At 49.2% G+C, this 22,323-nt stretch overlaps 9 protein-coding genes across 9 annotated transcripts; 6 read left to right on the top strand and 3 right to left on the bottom strand.

Annotated features, from left to right (window-relative positions):
* Positions 1-2,459: 2,459 nt before the first annotated feature.
* Positions 2,460-5,419, bottom strand: CI109_101277 (uncharacterized protein; the record flags this gene model as incomplete). The annotated part of the gene is made up of 13 exons (XM_065966944.1): positions 2,460-2,576; positions 2,651-2,736; positions 2,791-2,986; positions 3,037-3,116; positions 3,169-3,188; positions 3,248-3,316; positions 3,366-3,477; positions 3,531-3,813; positions 3,863-3,952; positions 4,011-4,102; positions 4,177-4,421; positions 4,473-5,332; positions 5,411-5,419. The coding sequence occupies 13 exons, from the start codon at positions 5,417-5,419 to the stop codon at positions 2,460-2,462; spliced, it is 2,259 nt and encodes a 752-aa protein (XP_065823016.1).
* Positions 5,420-5,930: 511 nt separating this feature from the next.
* CI109_101276 (proteasome subunit alpha type-5) lies at positions 5,931-7,205 on the top strand (the record flags this gene model as incomplete). Its single annotated transcript, XM_032008341.1, has 9 exons — positions 5,931-5,944; positions 6,039-6,078; positions 6,133-6,148; positions 6,210-6,235; positions 6,301-6,606; positions 6,690-6,748; positions 6,811-6,913; positions 6,976-7,071; positions 7,131-7,205. 9 exons carry the CDS (start codon positions 5,931-5,933, stop codon positions 7,203-7,205), a joined length of 735 nt encoding a protein of 244 aa, XP_031857358.1.
* A 158-nt stretch (positions 7,206-7,363) lies between these two features.
* CI109_101275 (uncharacterized protein) lies at positions 7,364-8,062 on the bottom strand (the record flags this gene model as incomplete). The annotated part of the gene is made up of 1 exon (XM_032008342.1): positions 7,364-8,062. The coding sequence occupies one exon, from the start codon at positions 8,060-8,062 to the stop codon at positions 7,364-7,366; it is 699 nt and encodes a 232-aa protein (XP_031857359.1).
* A 257-nt stretch (positions 8,063-8,319) lies between these two features.
* Positions 8,320-9,336, top strand: CI109_101274 (uncharacterized protein; the record flags this gene model as incomplete). Its single annotated transcript, XM_032008343.1, has 2 exons — positions 8,320-8,621; positions 8,697-9,336. The coding sequence occupies 2 exons, from the start codon at positions 8,320-8,322 to the stop codon at positions 9,334-9,336; spliced, it is 942 nt and encodes a 313-aa protein (XP_031857360.1).
* Positions 9,337-9,511: 175 nt separating this feature from the next.
* CI109_101273 (uncharacterized protein) lies at positions 9,512-10,571 on the top strand (the record flags this gene model as incomplete). The annotated part of the gene is made up of 3 exons (XM_032008344.2): positions 9,512-9,522; positions 9,648-9,860; positions 9,926-10,571. The coding sequence occupies 3 exons, from the start codon at positions 9,512-9,514 to the stop codon at positions 10,569-10,571; spliced, it is 870 nt and encodes a 289-aa protein (XP_031857361.2).
* Positions 10,572-10,928: 357 nt separating this feature from the next.
* Positions 10,929-11,948, top strand: CI109_101272 (uncharacterized protein; the record flags this gene model as incomplete). Its single annotated transcript, XM_032008345.1, has 1 exon — positions 10,929-11,948. One exon carries the CDS (start codon positions 10,929-10,931, stop codon positions 11,946-11,948), a length of 1,020 nt encoding a protein of 339 aa, XP_031857362.1.
* Positions 11,949-13,257: 1,309 nt separating this feature from the next.
* CI109_101271 (protein disulfide-isomerase domain) lies at positions 13,258-15,725 on the bottom strand (the record flags this gene model as incomplete). The annotated part of the gene is made up of 14 exons (XM_032008346.1): positions 13,258-13,389; positions 13,461-13,631; positions 13,681-13,726; positions 13,788-14,233; positions 14,290-14,395; positions 14,449-14,532; positions 14,588-14,705; positions 14,759-14,778; positions 14,833-15,084; positions 15,150-15,165; positions 15,221-15,250; positions 15,313-15,426; positions 15,496-15,521; positions 15,583-15,725. 14 exons carry the CDS (start codon positions 15,723-15,725, stop codon positions 13,258-13,260), a joined length of 1,704 nt encoding a protein of 567 aa, XP_031857363.1.
* A 323-nt stretch (positions 15,726-16,048) lies between these two features.
* On the top strand, positions 16,049-17,249 carry CI109_101270 (uncharacterized protein; the record flags this gene model as incomplete). The annotated part of the gene is made up of 6 exons (XM_065966943.1): positions 16,049-16,060; positions 16,115-16,279; positions 16,395-16,550; positions 16,623-16,661; positions 16,792-16,974; positions 17,049-17,249. 6 exons carry the CDS (start codon positions 16,049-16,051, stop codon positions 17,247-17,249), a joined length of 756 nt encoding a protein of 251 aa, XP_065823015.1.
* Positions 17,250-17,805: 556 nt separating this feature from the next.
* CI109_101269 (uncharacterized protein) lies at positions 17,806-22,180 on the top strand (the record flags this gene model as incomplete). The annotated part of the gene is made up of 24 exons (XM_065966942.1): positions 17,806-18,109; positions 18,162-18,181; positions 18,253-18,280; positions 18,344-18,349; positions 18,413-18,435; positions 18,505-18,658; positions 18,721-18,937; positions 19,003-19,018; positions 19,076-19,177; positions 19,246-19,363; positions 19,415-19,579; positions 19,633-19,703; positions 19,755-19,879; positions 19,936-20,001; positions 20,052-20,102; positions 20,158-20,426; positions 20,486-20,556; positions 20,614-20,655; positions 20,706-20,755; positions 20,814-20,948; positions 21,000-21,084; positions 21,151-21,491; positions 21,557-22,050; positions 22,128-22,180. The coding sequence occupies 24 exons, from the start codon at positions 17,806-17,808 to the stop codon at positions 22,178-22,180; spliced, it is 3,006 nt and encodes a 1,001-aa protein (XP_065823014.1).
* Positions 22,181-22,323: the final 143 nt, after the last annotated feature.

The following is a 22,323-nucleotide window of genomic DNA, read 5'->3' as shown; positions in this document are numbered from 1 at the left end:
CCGTACCTTCGCTATCGCTCTTGACGATATCACTTAGCCTTCAGTCAGTCCAAGGCCACAACGCTCATCCTGAGGTTGTTCTCTTCGGATTCTCGTCGTTCTCGTCATTCTCGCTGAGTATCCCGTCCATCTCGTCATTATAGTTGACGCCTTCGGCGAATATCACTCAACCTTGTCTCCGTGGTGTGATAGGGCCTCATTGACTGAAGCCTCTGTTGATCATCGTGACATGTTGCCACCTCACACCACTCCCACCCACACATACACACAGCCCCTTCTGCTCCTTCAGAACCACAATGCCAAAGTATGAGTTGTCAGAGGGCCTCCCAGAGGAGTATCACACCAACTTAGAAAATAGCCGGGTGATTAATATAGAGATTGGCAGCAAAGAGGTGACTGCAGGGCAGTTCATGCCAACTCACAAAGTCACATCTCCGCAGGGAAATGATTCTTCTCTCCTTGTTGCAGTACATAGAACGTGGGATATGGCCTCGTGGAAGAAGGACTATGAAGAATCTCATGCAGGATTTTTACCCACATCAACAGAGGCGGCCGTCACTGAAGGCTCAAATGCGTTTTCAAGAAGTTTGGAAAAGTGGGAGGAGTTCCCAGAAGACGGTCCAATCTTCTGGTCACTTACCAAAGAGCCTTCTGGGGCTGATGGCACTGCTCAGAACAGCAGTGTAAGCAGCAGTGCAAAGTAGTGCAGAGAGAGTGTTTGCATAATTGGAGGAGGTCTGTGATTTAGCTCCTGACATGTTTCAGGAGGATGGAAGCAATGGGAGGGCAGGCAGAGGAAGTGAATGGAAGGTTTGGTCTTATACATCGGAATATCAGAGGACTGAGAATGAGGAAGAGGTTTATACTTAGTGAACAGATATTGAATAGCTAGGTGTTGCATGTGAACACAACATTTTGTCACTCAATCCAATCTTTGGCTACAGAGCACAACACATATTTCGTCAGACTGTGTATCCCTACTGTTGTGTTTGCTCTGACATTGCTATAGTCAGCATATAGCTACATACTCCTTCACACATTGTAGGGGATATACGATGCCATTTTGCCAATTTGGCATTCCTCTGTTATGCTTCTTGACACTCAAAGCCTTCTTGGATGTGATATACTGCTTCTTCAGTCATATAGTGTGACATGACATCACCCTTTCCCCTATGTGTTACAAATGAGCATCCCCTTGTCCAATTTCTCCAGGCTTCTGAGGGTTCTAAAAAAGGATCTCCCCTCAGTCACCTGCAGAGTGTCATCTGTATAAGGCTCTGCACATTATTTAAGGAGGTATCAGTGGCAAAATCTGTTGGTCTTTCTGTCTAATACCATCATTCAACACTTCACTTTCTCACTTCACTTTGTTCACATACTTCAGTTCACCTTTATAACCCAACGATCCCATCACTGTTGATCTTCCAGGCTGCTCTGCTGTTAGCTCCTATCACTACTTTTGAGAACACCACACACCTACAAAGCTGTTTCTTCAACACAATGCCACGATACTATCCTTCTAAGGATTGTATGACCCCACCTGGTCCGGAACTCAGAAATGATCGTTTCTTTGATGTTATGATTGGCTGGAAGGAGTGGACTGAAGAAGAATATCTTCCCCTAGCCTGGATTGACAAGAAATCAAAATCAACCAATGGGTTTCCTTCTAGCATAGAAGACCATCAGATGGAAGGGTTCCGCTGGGATCATTGGCAGGAAACTTACAAGGAAAAACATGGGAGCTTACCCAAAACTAGAGCGGAAGCTGTCAGTGAAGGAGAAAAGGTCATCATATCTTGGTGGGAAAAGAATGAATCTCGTTTCTCATATAACAATGGCAGGGTCTTTTGGTCTGTCAGGCCAAGTTCGAGATTTGATTCTGCTTCTTCCAGCACAGCTGAGACCAGTACTGTCAGCAAGTAGTGTGAAGTTGGTCTCATGGATTTGAGGGAGGTCTCCAAATTGCCTTGTGGTGTGCACCAGTCGAACTCAAGGACAGTGTGAAGGAGGGAGAGAAGTGAATTGGGAGGATTGATTGGGCAGCGAGGTGTATATATCAATGATAGGAATTAGTCGATGAATGTGATTACAGTGTCTTAACGTTTCGATAAGGACTTTCCATGAGCAGCCCACTTACATAAACTGGACCCTGTATGCATGTCCTGTTCAGTCCCTCCCACCATATCAACAAGCCATGTGCACGACGCCGTGTTGCAGCTTGACCGCAACATCAAAGACATCATTCACTTGTTGTTCAGATGGAGTAGCGATGCGGCCTCAAAAAAAAAAAAATTCAACCCACGACGGCTCGCGGAACGATGCACACAAAACATGAACATGCATATGCGGAACGTAACACACTGTTGACAACGAAGAAACACATGCGATGCGGAAGGGAAAATTGTCGTTGCGTACACATAAAAGGTGTTTCGAGTCGTGTTGTGTCGTCTACTAATCGTTTAATCGTTATCGTACAGGTAATTGCTGATCTGCTGGGCTTGCGGTGCTTTCAGTCGTTGTCCGCGGAAGCTCTCTTGTCTCCTCAAGTCATCGTGCCCTACGCCCTCCGCGCCCGCCTAGGGGTCCGGCGTGGGTCTTGAGCTGGAACTGCTCGTGGCCGTACAGGATCCGCAGGATGGGGAGCTCTCACGGGCTGCGGATTCGGAGCCGGGGGTGCGCGAAGGTACGGGTCATGCTGGGGAATAGCAGCTGGGAGGACGCCGTGATGGCCATAGGCTGCAATATACGTTAGATGTGCTCCGCCACACTGCAAGGACATAAGATGCTCACCATATGCCATCTGCAAGCCAGGCTGGTACAATTGACCCGCATATGGGACTTGAGGCATATGTCGAGCAGCAACACCCCCAGCTGGTTGAGCAACATTCGGCAGAGCGACGTTTATGTCTTCGTCAGCCAACTGTATGCCTTCTTCCTCTGCTGCGGCTCGAGCTCTTCCTTGCGCTTCGTCACGAGCCGCCAATATCTGTGACCCTATCAGCTTAGATCTACCGTTTGCATGAGGGGATGACACACCGCTTCGTCGTCGAGTCGTCTCTCTGAGCCATCCCAGAGAGGACATCGCCCTACGACTTTGGCTTGCCCACCTCCGGGTGCTGATTAATGTCAGGACGTGCTATGTAGAGCCATTTCGCAAGTGCAACTTACTCTGATCGAAATGATCGTAGCTGTAACGAGATAAATCAGCATTGGTCGGAAACCGCACAAATTGGGGTACCTTGCTCACCCTGCTATGGCCTTGCGGCAGATGTAGCATGACAACGCACCGCATTTCGTACAGTATATCTTGTTACATCTGAAAGACGATCAGCTTCAGCCCGCACGCAGGATGTGGTATCACGCACCCGGAGTCTTTGATGAAAGGCTTCGCGCACTTTGGACACTTTCGGATCAAAGCTTCGGACATCGCGTCTTCCACGGCGTGTCGTTTGTCCAGGTTACGATCGGCTTCCATCTCTGGAAATGGGGTCAGCACTCTGTTCCATGGATTGTCAAAGGGAGGCACTCACCTTCACATGTCTTCGGTATGTGCTCCTTATTTCTACACTTTCTACATGTCACTTGCCCACATTCCTCATTCATACATCGGAACAGCTTGTCATTAGGGTCGTCAACGATTGCCGCAAAGGGACACACAGGACAGGTTTCGAGGCCATCGATTTTGGCAAGCTCCAGCTCCTTGGCTTGTTTCAGTCGATGATATAGACCAAAGGATTTGGACGAGAGTAGGCGACCGAGTTCTTTCTCCGGGAAAGCAGCTTGACAGCCAGTCATATCCATACATAAGATTGACTGAGGTGATGTCAGCTTTCTTGATGAGAATGCAGAGAGGTTATCATACCGTTTGCTGTTCTCCCAGCTTACTCTCAGCATGGGTGTTTGCGCACCCGCGGCAGAACAAATGCCCTTCTTCGCATTGATAGGTGTCCTCCTATACACGATGTGGCCATTAGGCCTGCATTCACACATTTGACGTTTTGAGTACTCACGAAGAGCACTTGATCGAAACAGCAACCACACTCAATCCCTGTTCCATTCTCCTCCGCTTCTTCTTGAGCGACTTGTTTGGCTGCTGCTCTGTCTGCCTCCTTCTGATCCTAAGCTGAACATTGTAAGTCAGTACTCTCCAAACGGCTCCATTCTACCACAACCTACCGATGGATTTCAACAGATACGCTCGTTCTTTTTTAAACTCCCTTGCTCCACCATCTTCTTCGCTTCCGGCAGAGCTCTGCGATGACAGTAGAGCTACATGTCGGGCAGCTCTCTCTTTGCCTTTACCAACCGGTCGTGGCCGCTTCAGCTCTGCGTACGGTTTGGGATTCGTTTGACTGTGCTCCTTGAGCAAGAAATAAGCCGGAGCGTAGAGATAAGACAAGGAGAAAAACGTCGCTCGAATGCTGTTGTCCAAGTTGTAAGCTAACTTGCTATAAATTTTAAGGGGAACTCACTGTGGCACTGGAATCTGCGGGAAGTCGTCCTCAAGAGCAGCGAGAGACTTGGAGAGATACATTTTACCCAGTCTCTTCTTCTTTCGGTACACCATCCCCTTGTAACCATCTTCAGCGCCCGATTCCTTCTCCTTTGCCTTTCCCTTGACATTATTTTTCAGCTTGGGATACCCATCTTTCATTTCCAGAGCCGTGTTGATCACCCGGTACGCTAGCTCCTGTTTGTTGCCCCTTGCCATCTCAGTTGCGATGACCTGTGTGGCCCATTCGGGATCGAGATCCGGTAATACCTCCAAAACATCGGCAAGAAAGGCATCAGGCTGGTTCGTCGGGGGTACAACTGCAGAGGGAACGATCGATGGACCAGGCGCAGGAGGGTAAGGGATTTGGGTGGAAGGACTGCCTATCTCTGGCAGGAGAGGGGGTGGAGAACTGTAATCAATCGAGAATAGGGATGGAGATGACGGCCCTTGTACATGGTCAAATCGGTCTGGTCGAAGTCGTTTGGCTGGAACCGGTGTCATAGGCGGCGTATAGTCGTCGTCCTCTTCGTCGCCGTCACTATCATACAGCCTTTCCAGCGCCCTCTTCCTTGTATTCTCATCCTCGCGCGCAGTCTCAGCGCGAAGATTGCGAGCCAAAGCCAAGGGTTCTTCAGCTTTCGTTGGTGTCGCTTCGTCCTCGGACTCGACTGGAATGGGGTTATCCCGATTACTCCATCTTCTTAAGTGTTCAGGAGGCTCTTCTAGAGCTTCCACCGAAGAATCGTCGTCATCATCAATCTCATATTCGGAGTGGTAAGATCCAGGTGGGAGATTGGCGAGTACACCTCGAGTGAGTCGAATGGGAGTAACCTGGTTCTAAAGAGGAGTACGAATAAGCCAAGAAGTTCTGTGGTTTGGAACAAACCCACTCCGAATGAGCTCTACTTTACTCACCGCCGGCATCACACTGGTCTCTCACGAAAAGGTTCGAGCTTGGGTAGGGCCCGCCAATGGGTCTCGTAGTGATTACCAAGCTCACCTAGTAGCGGGAGGTATCTCACGTGCGGTATCGAAGAGTGTGTGGTGTCATCTGTCTATCATGAAATGCTGACGAAGAGGAGAAAGGAGAACAGTGAAAAACTTGATCTCTCTCCTCTGTAATGTTCGTTGACTGTACCACCGTACCATCAACTTGAAACAATCAGAGAGAGAGCACGGTCAGTGAATCTCTCCGGTTATAACAAAAACAAAGATAGCCACGTGGCAAGTGATCGAGCAGAGTATGTTACGTAACACTCTACCCATTCCAACGCGCGAGCGTTCAACGTCGTCGTGAGCGTCCAGTTCATCATCAACCACTTATTCCTCGAATCAGTTGATTGATTGTCCGACTCAGCACTAGACTGTAACACCTATCCTTACGCAATCTAGAAACCTCCTTCTCTTTCTAAACTACACGCAGTAGTTCTTCAAGATGTTCATGACAAGGTGAGGACGGCGCATCGGTCACTACTACTTTGTTCAACGACACGGCCCTTCTCATTTCCTTCTACTCATTGCTGACGCCTCCTTTTGCTCGCAGATCCGAGTATGACAGAGGTGTCAACACCTTCTCGCCCGAGGTAAGCTAGCCTCTCGTCTAGACGACCGGGACATAGCTGACGAAGCATTGGTAGGGTCGATTATTCCAAGGTGTGTTGTATAATGGTATCTAATGCCGGCCAGGATTTGACTCACCTTCCCTTTTCCTTAGTCGAGTACGCAATGGAGGCCATCAAGGTGAGTTGTTACAGGATACTATATGAAGTGTGACAGCCTAACTCAAACGTCGTCTCGTTGTACAGCTCGGGTCCACGACAGTCGGAATAACCACACCTCACGGTACAATCCTTGCCGTTGAAAAACGAGTTCCTTCCCCCTTGCTCGAATCCTCTTCTATCGAAAAGATCATGGAGATCGACTCCCATATCGGTTGTGCAATGTCAGGTCTTACAGCCGATGCTAGGACTATGGTGGAACATGCGAGAGTGACGGGTCAGATGCATGCGTTCACGTATGATGAGCCGATCGGGGTGGAGAGCTGTACGCAGGCAGTTTGTGATTTGGCTTTGAGGTTCGGTGAGAGTGTAGAGGATGACGATGCGTTGATGGTGAGTACTCTGAACACACTATCGATCTTAATGGGGTCGTTGTTGAGGAAGGGCCAAGCTAATGTGTATGGCTACTCCTCTAGTCAAGACCGTTCGGTGTTGCTTTGCTCATCGCTGGAATAGACGAGCAGGGTCCCCAACTGTAAGCTGACAATCTGCGTACGTTCTGACCAAACAGCAAGCTCACGTTCACTTTCCCGCCAGCTACCACACCGATCCCTCTGGTACTTTCGTCCGATACGATGCCAAAGCCATTGGATCAGGTTCTGATGCTGCCCAACAAAGTCTTCAAGACGCATACCACAAGGTCAGCTGACTGACCCTAGTGCGTCCCCGACACAGGATAACAGCTGACTATTCATTCAACAGCAAATGACTCTTGTCGAGGCTCACACTCTGGCACTGAAGGTTTTGAAGCAGGTGATGGAGGAGAAGTTGGACGAGAACAACGTTCAACTGGCTCAGGTAAGCTGTCTGTGCCCGACAGATCACAGCGCAAGCTGACCCAAGTGCACATTGTTCAGGTGACAAAAGAGCGCGGGTTCGAGATCTTGGGAGAGACAGAATTGAAGAATGTGATTGAGGGTATTGCTGCATAAGAGTGGTGATAGACGGGAAGAGAAAGCAGAGGATGAGTGTATATAACATGCATGATTATAACGATAGGTCTATGGGTGGCATCGGTGTTTGTATAGATAGTCGGATGTCTCTATCTTTCCTGACATACTAATTCACGTCTTGAGCTGAATCGACCCGCTCACTCTGGCTTAAACACTTTCAAGCTTTTCCACTCCCACTTTGCTGCTCGATCCCAAACCCCTCCCATGCCTTTCCTCATATCCTCTTCTGTCATCTTCTCCGCTGCACCTGGATCTCTCAGCTCCACCATCAATCCCACTTCCACAACGCCTTCACCTTCACCTTCTTCCGACCGTCGTTTGAGTTCTACTTTCGTCCATTCCAACCATAATCCTGTCCAACCGCCTGAACCTTTCCGACTCGGTTCTCCTAAACAACTAACAAGTTGTCGTCCAATCGTATTAGGTTTCAAGACGACTTTCTCCGGTCGAGGTAATTCTGTCGCTTCGTCGCCTTCTTTAGCAGGCGGCACGACGAGGGTCGTTGTAGGGAAATGCAGTTCGATCTCGGGTGGTGGGGAATATGTAGGTTCTTCCCTCCTGAATCGATTTCGAGGTGGAGGAGGTGGGGGCGCAGAAGAGGAGGAGGAAGAGGGAGTATTGAATATATCGACGGAATCGAGACCTTTGTTAGGTAAGAAGCAGAGTGATAAGCCAAGCGCGTAGTAGTTGTGATATATCGCGTCGGGGTATGATTTGATCTCCGGTTGCGGGAGCGGAGAAGGGGAGGCGAGGGTCTCGAGGAAAGCGGTGATTTGGGGAGATGAAGGGGACAACGAGAAGAGGGATGCGAGCGCTGTTGGAGATAGAGACGGCATCGGTGCTCTTATTGTGGTGATTGGTATTCTTATAGGAAGGCGAAATATATCTGTCTAGTGGAAGAGAGAGCAAGTAGGAAGTGGAATGTTGTTTTTCAGGGAGGTTCTGGTCGAAGGTGGAGGTTGTCCACTTTGAAATTCGGTGGCCAGTGCGCAAAGTTGAGACGATACATATATAGAGAACGAGTCACTTTCCTTTTCTCTACTTCTCTTCTATAAACCCTGCGCCCTCTCTATCGAGAAGTAATAGCATCAACATGGTTCCAAGACGAAAAGGGGCCGAATTGAGCGATCGTGGCAAGATCAATACTTGGAAGATGAGGTGGTCTAAACCCTCATCCTCTGCGAACCTCTCGTCCGTCGTTAACGCCACCGACTTGCAATCCGATTTCCAACCTCCAACACCCGGACCTAACTTCACCTTTGACTTCGCTGTGAAGATCGAGGGAAAGTCGCCAATCATGGACGACTACTACAACGATCCTCAAGCAGATTTCATTCTAATCAGTAGCGATAATATTGCTTTCAAGGTGCACAAGTATCACTTGCTTTCCGAAAGGTGCGTTCCTTTTCCTTCCTTCCATCCTGAGCTGGTCTGACCTGAAACGCTGATCTTTCTGTGATCATCACTCAGTCCTGTTTTCCGAGATATGTGCTCAATGGTCGGATCCTCGTTCGCGTCACCTACTCTCAATCTCACCGACACCACATTCGAAACCGCTCGTGTCATCCGTCTCTTCCTCGACTTCCTCCAGAAACGATCCCCTCCCGATCCCTCCCGAGAGACAGTGGTCACTACCCGATTGCTTATCCAATTCGTCGACAAATACGATTGTCAACTCGTCTCCCATGCAATGAAGGCTTATGCGAGACGATTCTTTGACCTGGGTACCGTTGGCCCGGATGACTTGTTCATCCTCGGCAGCAACTTTGATGATGTGGAGTACTGCGCGGAAGCGATTCGACGTAGTGGATTTATCGTGTTCTCGTCAGGGGGTACAATAGAAGGACTCGGTAGTGGATGGTCCACGAAGGAAGAAAATAGTCATGGCCACATTGGACGTCCGACGGAAGATGCCAGCGTTCTCGACGTCAGAGCATGGCGCGTCGAGGAGATTGCGAAAGTGCCTCCAAAGTATCTGGCAGCGCTAATGAGGGCAAGCATAGACTTTGAGTTCAGCGTGCCTTTCGAAGAGTTGGAGGTCGACGAATGGGATAATATGGCCAAAGAGTTTACAGAGCTCATGAATTACGAGAAGGAGTCGAAGAAGTAGCGAGCCGTGTAGTACTGTAGGTTATGCGAAGTAGTTAGTAACTCATCAAGCATGTATTGTGTATATAGTGAGCGTGTTCAAGTCATCATGTCTCACATCGTTATACGTACTGTATGTGATGTTGTACGGTGGACTGTCCAGACTCTAAACCTTGACACAATCGCCGCCTTTCGTCATGAGAAAGAAGTAAGCATGAGGAGGCGAAGCATAACTCAATGGAAATGGAAGTCACAATATATCCGCACTGCTTTTATAACCACGATCCATCCCACTTTCTACATCAGCTCCTTCCGCATTGTGTAGTAACGAAGCATTCCACCAACAAACCCTTCTCCGCACACACCGCGTCGACCTATCATGTCATCCGACACAGAATCTCCCAAATCGCAGAGCTCGTCTTTGGTAGAAGTGGAGAACGAGCCGAAGATGGATGAAGTGCACAGTGATGCGGAAGCGGACTTGATACTCATCTCAAGCGATTATGTCGCTTTCAAGGTGTACAAGTATCATCTGATCTCGGCTAGGTGGGTATTGTGGTATCATTCGATATGATAAGGACGTAAGCGACACTGACGGTATCTCGAGATAGTCCGGTGTTCCGACACATGCTATTAAGCTCTGGTCGATCAAACGGCGATACGGATGCAGCGGATAAGGAAGATGACCGAATCGTGCTTACCGATACATTCTTCGAAGTCTCTGGAGTCGTTCGCCTCTTCCTCGATCTGCTTCAATCGAACAAATGGCCGGAACCTACGAGTAATGATATCGATTACCTTTTCCCCCTATTCTCGTTTCTCGATAAATACGAACGTGGTTTGGTTCGACACGCAGCATTCCGCGTAGCATACGACATCCTGAAAAGCAAATCGGCAAACATCTCTCCGCATCACCTGTTCATCCTCGGTTCCGACATGGATGATACACACTATTGTGCGGACGCTATTCTCATGATGGTTGGTAAAGTCTGGGTCTCCAATACCGATGACAAGGGGCGCAAAGTGGACCGCTGGTTTTGGGGGTCCAGCGGCGTGAAGACTGTCGAAGCGCCACCGAATGGGTCCAATGTGATGGACCCAAGATTTTGGGATGCGCGCGAATTAGCGGCAATGCAGCCATTGCATTTATTGGCTCTGATGAGAGCCACTACCAAGTACGATCTCACATCGGGCACCAAGATGGACTGGAACGGTCTAGCAGACGAGTTTCTGAGGATTATGAAGACCGTCAAGTGAAGTGGGCGTTGGAGAATAGCAATATCAGACTCGTGTATTCTTTCCTGTGTTTATTTATGCAAGAATGTAACAGCCCATACAGTTCAACTCAAGTTCATGACGCAGCGGGACCTTTACGTCGTGACTGTTTTTCGAATCCACGTGTGATGTTCCGTTGATCGCCCGGCCGGCGAGGTACGATGTGTCGTAACTGACCTTTGATTGTATTACGCACTCTATGATGATCGATCGATTCGATACCGTATCTCGTCAGATCACACCTCGCAACGTCCAGTGAAAAAGTTAGATAAGCAAAATGTCTTTCACCATGTTGCATATGTCTTCCTCCTTCATCCCATTCTCTCAGCCACAGCAGCCATGCACGACTCAGTATCGCAAGGTGGGGTGTCGTCTTCTGCCTCTTCGAGCAAGTATGCCTATGCGACACTCATAACCTCCACTTCGTACCTACCCGGAGCAATCCTCCTCGCCCATTCTCTGCACTATCATTCACCTCACCCTCTGCTCCTCCTCTACACCCCTCATTCCATTCCCGAAAGCACTATCTCCGCCCTGGAGCTCGAAGCGAAACGGACCAATGTCATCCTTACTCCTGTCGATCCACTCTTACCGAAATTCGACAAACCCCAAAATCTCATCGCTGAGCGATTCGCAGACACTTGGACGAAATTACGAGTTTTCCAACTGTACGAATTGGGATACGAGAAGATATGTTTCTTAGATGCGGACATGTTGATCTTCCGTGATCCGGGGAAATTGTTCAAGATAGATCTACCAGCTGAGGGAGATGGGATCTTGGCGAATGGAGCTTGTGTTTGCAATTTGGATAAAGATCCTTGGGCAGCTGAAGAATGGAAAAAGGAGAATTGTCTTTTCACAAGCGAAGTCCATCCACATTGTCTCGATCGTCCAAAGGAGGTGAACTCGAGCGAGACGGAAGAACAGAAGATCACATATCGATTACTCAACTCGGGAATGTTCGTCTTTCGTCCTTCCGAACGAATATGGCTAGAAATGATGGAGGTGTTCAATACCAATCCGACACTCTTGAAGAGCTACAAGTTTCCGGATCAAGATTTCCTCGGCGATTTTTACGATGGTAAATGGAAGAATGTAGGATGGCAATATAACGCGATCAAGACGATGAGGTATTGGCATCCCGATATGTGGCGAGATGACGAAGTTGTCGTCTTGCATTACATCGTGGACAAGCCGTGGTCAAAAAGAGTGGGTGAGGATGGAGTCGCGGGGTATCTGGGGAAGGATGGGGAGACACATAAATGGTGGTGGAAGGCGTATGAGGAGTGGGAGGAGGATAGGAAGAGAGAAGGGGATGTAGAAGTGGTAGAGGTAGTCGCTAAATACGTCGCGCAGTAAGGCCGGCTGCAAGCTCAGTTCGAGCAACCGCTGCTGTCGCGGAAGGAGACTGTGTAGGTAGACATATTCTATTCGACATGATTCGACATGTTCAACACATGGTATTTGCGACTGGAACCTGACCTTGTCCGGAAGGTAGCACGCACAGATATGAGCACAAAGTTGATCTGGTGCACATCGTTGGACTGACTCAACAAGTTCGAAGTTCACAGAAGAAAGTGATCGACTTCACGCTCTTCAAACTGTCTCGCTCCTTTCTAAAAATAATCCTCCGGTGTCAACAATCTCACGAACTCCTTTGCTATAACATCCCAGTCGGCTTTTGACGCACGATCCAAATCGCGCCTCTTTGTTGCTCTGGGGAGCGCAGCCAGATGCACAGAGGGGACTTGACTGATCAAATCTGCACACCCCGCACTGACATCCATCGCGAGTGCTCCTATGACAGGCATTTGAAGATCGTAATTCAAGCTCGCTTTCTCTTCCTACTTGAACCATCGATATGCCAATGAAGGGGGTGCTGTCTTTGTTGTCTCGATTATCGATTATGTGGTTTTCTGACGCTAAGATCCCATAACTGAAGGGGCTAGAAGGAACCGACGATGGCATGTTGAAAGCGTCGCTCGTGATTGAGTGATATGGAAAAGGGGAATGAGAGACTGTGTGTTGATGAATGGTCGAGTCACTGTATATGTGACAGGTGAGCAAGAGTCTCCTTTGAGCACAGACCTCTGGGTGCATCAGTCAGTTTCCCGTGCGGATGTACGTCCCAACATACGGGTTGAAGAAGATCAGTGCAAAGGTAGGTGCTAGCACAGTAAAGCTCAGCTACTCCAACACTGGAAGGTCATACATGGATACATGGGTCAACTCTCTTCTGCTATCAAACAACACAGACACTTGCGGGCCCTTAACGGTATGTTACGATTTGCTTAATAGCATTGACGTCGTCGAAGTTCAGAGGGAGGGAGCGCTGTGCTACAGTATCAGTGGTTCTGGAGGCATCTTGGCGTGAATTCAGTCATCGGTGGATGACTCGGAGAAAAGTTCATTGATGTTGAAAGCTGGAGATATGAATTATACTGTAGGACGGTACGTTAAGGTATGAAGAATGGGTTCTTTCATTGAGTCGACATTTCATCCGTCCGTGCGTAAGTTGTAGGTAACGCCTGGTACACAGTCCCGTTTCGCAGAGCACTCTCGTCCAAGCACCCAGTCTACACGTCTATCATCAGGGCAATGCAGGGTATATACCGTATCAAAAACATCCAATCTAGTCCTACACCATATCAGACTCGAAATACTACATTCAATCCAGTCTTGACGGAAGTGTAGATTCCTTGGGATCCCGTCCTATACATTTTTGTAACAGGAACACGAATAGTGCGACAGTGCCGATGAGCGTGATCATAGCTACGAACGGATGCTCCACGCTCGTTTGCTACAGTTGTCACCGCTTGTCAGCATCTGTATTGTGATGAACGCAGTCGGAAGAAGGAAACCTCCACTCACACCAAGGCTGATAAGTGTTTCGGCGGCGGATCTGGATCCCCATTCGAGGGTCGTTTCTACCCTCTTCGGTTTCAAGAAATGCTGGTAGAATCCCTCGAGGACAGAGAATGTGCTAGTCCCGTCGAACGACATTCTACTCCCCTCGATGGTAGTGTCGTAATACTCGTTGTTCTGAGACCAAAGTTAGCGGGTTCACCGGAAGTGGAGGGGAAACGCCTACTGGTGGGTCGATCACCACAACAGCTGGGAGTTCCCTCTTTCGAATCCTATTTTCGATAAGGGATCAGCCGGACACTCTTGGCACCCTTATATAGTGGAAAACCGTACCCGTAAGACTGCTTTAGCCATCCTGACCACTTCTCCCCGTCCACCCAAACGAACCACACCGGTTGGTCAAATCGTCTTCCACCTTTCTTCCATGCCCGAGCAATCTCATCTAACCTTTCCTGCTCCTTTACCCCCTCAGATCCCTTGTGCAAGGCTCCCAACACCACAATGGCCTTCGCATCACCCTTCATAATCTCCGGATGGTTGGCTGCGGTAAGTTCCACCAACGTAGGGAAACGGTGAAGCTGAACAAATCGGTCTACGTCTGCTTGTGAGGCTGGGAAAGGTAATGATCCGACAGGTCGGCTTGAGTAGGACGAAAATGCGAAGAGGATGGATGTGGGCGGTGGATTTGAGATGGACAACCGTTTATATAGCTGTGGGTCGGAGGAAGTGAACGCGGGGACGGAGCCGATGAGAGGTTCGAGCGCTGCCTTTACGGAATTCTGAACAAGTGTTGATTATCAGCAACAAGTCGCTGCCGGTAAACGTTACGACACACCTGCTCGGCAACGGTCGTATCAAAATTCTGCAGGTAGAGGAACATCGCCTCATTCTGCTTGACCACGTCTTCGAAGTCGTCCACCTTGATTGGATGCAGCGTTGTGCTGCAGACGGCTATTAGCTGATCGTACAAAAGGAAAATACACGAATAGCTCACACTTTGATAGCTTTCGAGGCGAACTCTTTCAGCTTCTCCAGGCTTCGAGCACCAGTGTATTCGGTTGACGTTGCATGATGGAACCTGATTCAACATGATCAATGTCTGTAGTACACACTCTTCGATCACCGAAACTCACATTCGGATGGTGGGATATCCTTGAATGCCCACCCTTCGACAGAAGGCTTGATGCGCTTCACAGTCTACGGCAGCAATGTTGAGTTTGCCCTTCATGGCTTCCGCAAGCTGTTCGTAGACTGCAATATGTATTAGCTACAGTACACCTGTCACCTTCAATTGGAAAACTCACTCGGCCTCAATTTCTTACAACTAGTCGTATTGTCAGCAATCACTTCGAACAGTGGAAGACGCAGAACGACTCACTGTCCACACCATGGCGCAAAGAACTCGGTCAACACCGGTCCAGCGGACCTCAGCGCCTCCAATCCTATCTCGTCCACTTCCGCAATCTTCCCTTCGGGATTCGCATACACGCCACTTGTTCCTTCCGCATCTACCTGAGCAACCTTCATCACATCTTGAGCGTAGTTGGACGAATGTTCGTCGATGTATTTCGATAAGTCGGCGTAAGAGCGATCACCACCGTAATGAGGTAGGGGTTTACCGTCGGAATATCTGGAACAAGCAGCTTTGTCAGTAATCGGTTCGAAAGCTGGCGTAACGCTGGCAGGAGAGCTCACAAGATGAGCTGAGGATCTATTGTTTGTTTGTCAGCAGAGGACGCGGGTAATGAGTTGGGAACGAGACATACAGAATTTGATGCCATTACTGTTACACAGATCTGCAAAAGGTCCGGTGTCAGTTGATAAGGCCGCACTACCAAATACCTTCAACTTGACCTACCTCCTTGTGCTAAGCAGTTGACTTGAGCCATGTGAAAGCCTGTCAATCGCTCCAAGTGTTGTTTGTCCTTCGCCAACTGGGTCCATGTCGGCGCGAATGCTCTACAATGACCACCTATGTTGATATTCTGTCAGTTCCGCTACTGGCATTCTGCGACCTTAGTGTCCACGTAGCATTGCTTACATTTGGGTGAGAAGTGCTCCACAAGCCTGGAATCGCATGATACGTGGTCAGTATGCATCCTCAAAGAACTAGCGAAAGGAGACTCACCATAGCCCTTGGGCTGTGTTGGACTTGAAATTGTCATCCGTTAATTGTCGAAGTTGAAAGTCATCGTCGTCATCCGTTGATGTCGTAGCGAACACCGAGCTGGTGAGAGCCAGAGCCCAGTAGACGATATGTTGTAGCCTCATCGATCCGCTCCCCTCGTATGCGCAGCAGACAATTAGCCGTAAGAAGTTGATAAGCAAGGTGAACAACAATGGAGAAGCGTCACTTTACTGGCGATGCGATGAATCACGGTTCGAGACACAAACACGTCACGTGAATCTGATTCCGTCCAGCTGCTTCCGGTTGAACGTCTCACACAGCTCTCGGCGTCGTACCGTCATAACATTGCACAACAATCGTCGTCAACGCTTCACCTCCATGCACCTACCTACAACCTCAACAATACACACATACTTCAACCTCATCTAGCAAAGCTCATACGTTCGAGACCTCGAATACCGTCACAATGAACATCCTCGTGAGTGCTGGACTTCCAGCGGTCAAAGCCCAAGTCACTAACGACCGCTATCAGGACACGCTATTCGGTCGATCTATGACCCCCGCCGAACGTCTAAGACAACATCAACGGTCGTTGCAGAAAGCTCAGAGAGAACTCGATCGAGAGAAGGCTAAATTGGAAGCTCAAGAGAAGAAGACTATGGCAGAGATCAAACGAAATGCCAAGGCTGGTAATATGGTAAGTGAACTTCGCATCTCCCCTTCAACAATCCTCACGATTAATCTCAATCGCATTCATTTGCGTGCGTCGTAGTGTACTGTGCTGATGGCTGAGATCACTGTGATGGATATAGAACGCATGTAAGATCATGGCGAAGGATCTTGTGAGAACGAGACGATATGTTCAAAAGTTCACTCAGATGAGGGTCCAATTACAAGCGGTGTCGTTGAGAATGCAAACACTGAGAAGTAATGAGCAGATGGCTCAAGCGATGAAGGGAGCGACGAGGGTGAGTGGAGCATACATCAAGATCTATGCACGTGTGCGCGCTGGACGCTGCTGATAAGTGATATATATCCAGGCTATGGGACAGATGAACAGGAGTTTGAATCTTCCTCAGGTGCGTTCATGCTATTCGATTATGCCGTGTGGAATGTGGTAGCTAACGTTCAGTCCTATGGCTACCTTCTCTATTCATCACTTTCATCTACGATATCACGGTCGAATCATTGGCACATTTCATCTCACAGATCCAGAAAATCATGAACGACTTTGAGCGAGAGTCTTCCACAATGGACATGAAGGAGGAGATGATGTCGGATGCTGTCGACGATGCAATGGAAGGAGAGGACGAAGGGGAAGGAGAGGATGTGGAGAGCGATAAGATCCTCAATGAAGTCTTGGAAGAGATTGGAATGAGCATGAACGATTCGGTAAGTCGACCAATGTTCTGGTACGCCTTAGTTGCGAGAAAGTTGGCTGACAGATGCTTTGCAACTTCATTTAGCTGGCCTCCGCTCCTACTGCGAACCCAATGGCAAACGAGCCATTACAATCATCCCGTGTGGCAGTGGCAGAAGGATTACCTGCATTCTCGTCTGGCGACGCAGCGGGTGCCCCCGGCGGTGGTGCAGGTGGTGGCGGGGGTGCGATAAGCTCGGATGAGATGGATCTACAAAAACGGCTTGATGCGCTTCGTAGGGACTAGATAAGGAAGTAGATGGCCATATCTCGTTTCCATCTCTGTTATCTAGCCATGGTTGATAGATAGTATCCAGTTGTACCATTATTATGCAAATGTACCATACAGTACCATCTCACTTAGGATACTGTCGGCCGGGGTGTGAGTGTTTAATTGATGATCGGCCGAAGTGCCACGTTGAGTGTGATGTTCGGAGTATTCCGGTGTTATTCGGTGTACTCCTTCCCAATCGATCAAGCTGTATTTTTATCTGATAACTCGCACTGACCCAAACACACAAAATTAATAGACGAGATATACCCTGACTGGACTCTTGATGACTATTACCCCATCTCATAATTCCCTCCCTTCCCCTCCTCTCCTCTCCCCCCTTTGCTTCCCCCCTGGCCCTGCCCCTTGCTCTCGCTGTGTCCGCTCTCGCCTCACCTTAATCAACGCTCCTCATCGAAATTATCAGATTACATGTGGCTTCCCCTTTTGAGTTCGATTTCTCCATCATCATCAACATCATCATCACGTATACGAATCTAGTCAACTTCACGCAATCGTCGTTCAACAAGACATGACCTCTACAGGTCATCCATCACCATACACGTCACGTCCATCACCTCTGATCAGGACGTCATCACAAACACCACATACACCTTCAAACCTATCACACGCTACCCCCTCACCACAACTTCCGAGCGGTCCTTACCTTCCACCGTTACCACAAGTATCGACTCCGATGAAGAGACCACTCCCCCCAGACGTCAAGGGACATCATGGTCCTCCGCCCGAGAGGAAATTCAGCACGGACAGTGGACATGATGACCATAGTGCGAGTGGACAGAAGAAGAAGAGGATCAGTCTCAGTTGCGCTCAATGTGAGTGATCCCGATGCTGTTCAAGGACACTGCTGACCAGTAACGTCATTAGGTGCTAAACGTAAGCAAAAGGTATGCATCTGTTGCTCACATCACAGCAAAGGAAACTTGTTCCATCAACTAATCAATCAACTCTCTTACAGTGTAATCGCGAATTCCCATGTCAACACTGTACGTTTCTCGTTCTGCCTCATTTCCGTTCGATCCTCTACTAACACTTGACTCCTCTTGCAGGTGTCGGTGAGCTATCTCTTGTCCAGTCTTTCAGATTCTATATGCTTTATTAACACGTCCCGTGTGCAGCGCGAAAAGTACCCGAGCTATGTGTACGTCTGCCCCATCTCCTACATCCGTGTTTCTCGGAACCTGCCTAATGCCCTTTCCAATGTTCACAGGTGCCATATAACCCTCAAGCGAACTCAAATAACCATTCGAGTCCTGATCCTCAGACTCTTGCTCGACTGGAGAGCATAGAGTCAGTCCTGTCAGTCGTGGTGAGGCATACAGGTGGTATCACGCAGTATGAAGCGGTTCGAGATTGGATCACTTGTATGTGTTATGATAACACCCCTGTAACGCTAGGTATCGTTGTTGACATGTACATCTCGCAGCCACACAATTCCAGAAACACCTGGCGTCCGCTCCATCCACCCCTTCCTCTCCCCATCACTTCTTATCACATCCAAACTTGCCCGGACCCTCCGGCTCTGCGCATGGAAACCAGTCAGCGCTGGACACTCATGATCCAGGGGAAGTGGAGCGGGGAGGTAGCTCAGATGACGACGGTCTTGCGAGGGTCGGCAAGGGATGGCTCGGTGAGATTGAAGGGTGAGTAGTGGCCTTCGTCAATCATGATAGCGTAACGTAGCTAATCTCCTGTTCACCTGTTGCAGAGGCTTACCTGAGACAGTAAGTAGACCCCATGTGACCAGGTCAATCTAGGGCGCAGCTCACTCCGTACCGCAGATGAACATAAACGACAAGATCAAGATGAAATTAGACATCCACGGGACACCAGCCGAAAATTTACAACGACTAATTACGGATTGCGGGGTCAGCCCCCACAAGGTGCTCCAATGTTTTTCTTTTTTTTTGTTTCGAGAAGTTTGGCCTGACTTTGACTTGTTCCATCTCAGGTCGCCGAGCTCGTTCAGGAGCTTCCACCGAAACACTTTGCCGACCGAATCGTCGACTGGTTCTTCTCAAAGCTGAACTATGTCCGATATCCCATCGACGAACGATTGTTCAGAGCCTGTAAGCGAGGCCCCTTGAGATGATGTCGTCCATCCTGACATTGAGACGTAGCGTATGAGGATCTATACAACCGTTCCACTGCGGTTGATCCGTCGAATGTGCGAGCGTTACCCTTGGTCTTCATCGTACTTGCTCTTGCGGTTCGTCAAGCTCCTGATGAATGGGCAGGGGACGAGCAGACGAGAAAGTTGTCCAGTTTACGGATGTACTGGAGCTGTATGTGTATTCTGTGTCGATTTGAGTACCACAATCACTGATCGTGAAAACAGCACGACGAAGTATCCTGATCGCGACTGCTGTCCAATCTGAAAGCCTCGAGCTCGTCGTCTCCCGTCTCCTGGTGAGCATCAATGCCTGCTTCGTAAAGTTCCCAGCTAATGGCTTTCTTCAGAGTGCTGTGTATCTGGTTCTGGTCCACGACCGTCGCCTTACCGAATGCTGGTCACAGCTTGGGGCGTCACTTCGTACTGCTCAAGCGATAGGTTTGCACCGCGATGGTACGAAACTTGGCTTAGAGTGAGTTGTTTTCCGAACTGCAACGTTAAGTAATGGCTACTGATGTTTTGTTGCAGCCCATACCAAACCGAGTACAGACGTCGGTTGTGGAGTTATCTGTACCATGCAGACAAGCACTATAGGTACGTTCCCCGAGAAGCGGTCCTGAAATCCCAACTGACGTCGAGTGCAGTCTGGTTCTTGGTCGACCACCTAGCATCTCAGATAGTTACACTGACACACAGTGAGCAGGGTCCTCCTAAGTCAAGTGCCAAGCCCAGTACTAATATGCCTCATAGACCCCCGTCCAATATCGACCTGACCGATTTCAACCCTGCACTTGGCATGCCTCCCGCTAAACCATACAACGAACCTACTCCTGCACTGTTCCTGATTTTGCGAAAGCGACTCGCCGGAATCATTGGCAAAATCGGTCATCACTTCCAGAAGCTGGATGAGCCTGCCCAGTATTCCGACGTGGAGCGTTTACAGCATGAGCTCGACACATTTGTGGAGCAGCTCCCTCCTCATTTCAGGATGCACGAGCCGGATAAAAGTCTGGATCACGGTGAGTCGCAAGCGGCGACGGAATTAGATGCCTTGGAGGACTAATCTATGGTTCGACAGTCCATTTCTGGCTGCCTGTCCATCGATTCATGCTCTTGACAGAGTTGCTGGTGACAACAATCATCCTACATGTGAGTGAAAGTGGACTACAGCGCTCTGGAGAATCACACTAAGATCACACAATTCAGCGACCATGGCTTTTACGAAAGTTGTCAAGCAACCGATACGCTGTACGTATGCTTTACAAAGTCCCAGTGATGCTCGCTGACTATCGTTTTAGGCCTCCCGTACCGCATGTTTCGAGGCGGCCAAGCTCGACTTCCAGATCAGGTACGTATATCGAAGGTTATTATTTCGAACGTATGATGCTGACGAAACTTCGTTCCAGACAAGACTTCCAGCGCGATGTTCCAGATTTCCGATTCTATGCCATTACCGGGCAGTTCAGGATGTTCAACAGTGCGATGATTGCTGGTATCAGCGCGATCATTGACCCTCGAGGTCCAGACGCGGACCAGATGAGGTGCGTAGCGTGACATAGTGCTCCTGGGCCAGCTGCTGACCAACAGTCCAGGAGGATCCTCACGACTTTCTTGGAACAAAATCCATGGGTCGAGGTCTCCCAGAAAGATGCGACTACTCGCAAAGAGGTCCAAATTGTTAGTTCAAATTACTTGTCAAGTTCCAACCTGGCACCAGTTTGCTGACCTGCGACCCAATATCAGATCCAAACGCTCTCGCGACGAGCTGCCCAGATCTTCGAGGACTCGTTTGGTCCCGGCGATTCAGGTGCAACCGACAAAGACAGCGCTGCTCTACTCTTGGCTTTGAGACAGAGCAACGACTCGTCGACCCATTCCAACGCATATCCAAAGGGAGTTCAACCTCGAGAAGATGCACCCACGCCTGGTGGACCAGGATCGATGAGGGTGATGCGACCTCCTCGATCATCGAGGAGTGGTGGACCGGGCGGTACGGGGATATCGTATGCCCCAATTCATCACGGAGGACTTACACAGAGTCCTGCTTCTACAGGAAGTCATGAAGACGACCATTCGCAGAAACTGTAAGTGCTCTACTTCTCCTACTTCTGGAGATTGGACCGCTAATAGATTGTGTTCTGGACTGCAGACTCGATCACTGGATCAATGCGAACACTTCTCTAGCAGTCGGCGCATCGGTCAATGGTCAAATGCCAACTCTCGAAAACGCAGGGATGGGTTACTTCCCACTCCAAGGAGGATCCCTCCCCCTCAACTCTGGCGGTATAAACCCATTAGGTCTACCTGGTGGTCCGGCAGGTTATGCGCCTACACCTACTCCGCCAATCCCCGGTTATCCAGGAACGAGCGGGTTCATCGCATCAGGTGGAGAAGGTGATCCGTCGACGTCAGCATTCATAGGTCCTTCTCCGTCTGCAGAGTTTGCAGGAACACCATATAGTGTTGGAGCAGGGGGACAATTTGGACTCATGGGTGGTAGTGGTGGTTTAGGAGGAGGTGGGAATGGGATGGGAGGGATGATGGGGATGGGGATGGGAATGGGGATCGGGATGGGTATGGGAGGTATTACGCTGGAACAAGGGACAGAAAATAGCGATGATTATTGGAACGCTCTGATTGACGGTTAGTGACAACTCCCTCCTCTCGTTGTGATTTATTACCGCTATAATGATTTGCTGATTTGCTGTTTGGTATTGTAGGCATCTTGGGAACGACTTCGGGCGTGGCTAATTCTCACCATGGCGATGTATGATAGGAATGACGGACGAACGTTGCGACTAGGACGAATAACATACAACGCGGGGATAAGGACGGTGATGAGTGAAAGAGGAGATAAAGTCAAAGATGGCGCGTGATTTACTGCACAAAGTTGCTTCCTCAGCTGCACATTCGAAT

The sequence above is a fragment of the Kwoniella shandongensis genome, chromosome 2 (assembly GCF_008629635.2).
Source record: "Kwoniella shandongensis chromosome 2, complete sequence".
Lineage (NCBI taxonomy): Eukaryota > Fungi > Basidiomycota > Tremellomycetes > Tremellales > Cryptococcaceae > Kwoniella > Kwoniella shandongensis.
Note: the sequence above shows the minus strand (reverse complement) of the source record. Positions and strands in the feature narration are given on the sequence as shown.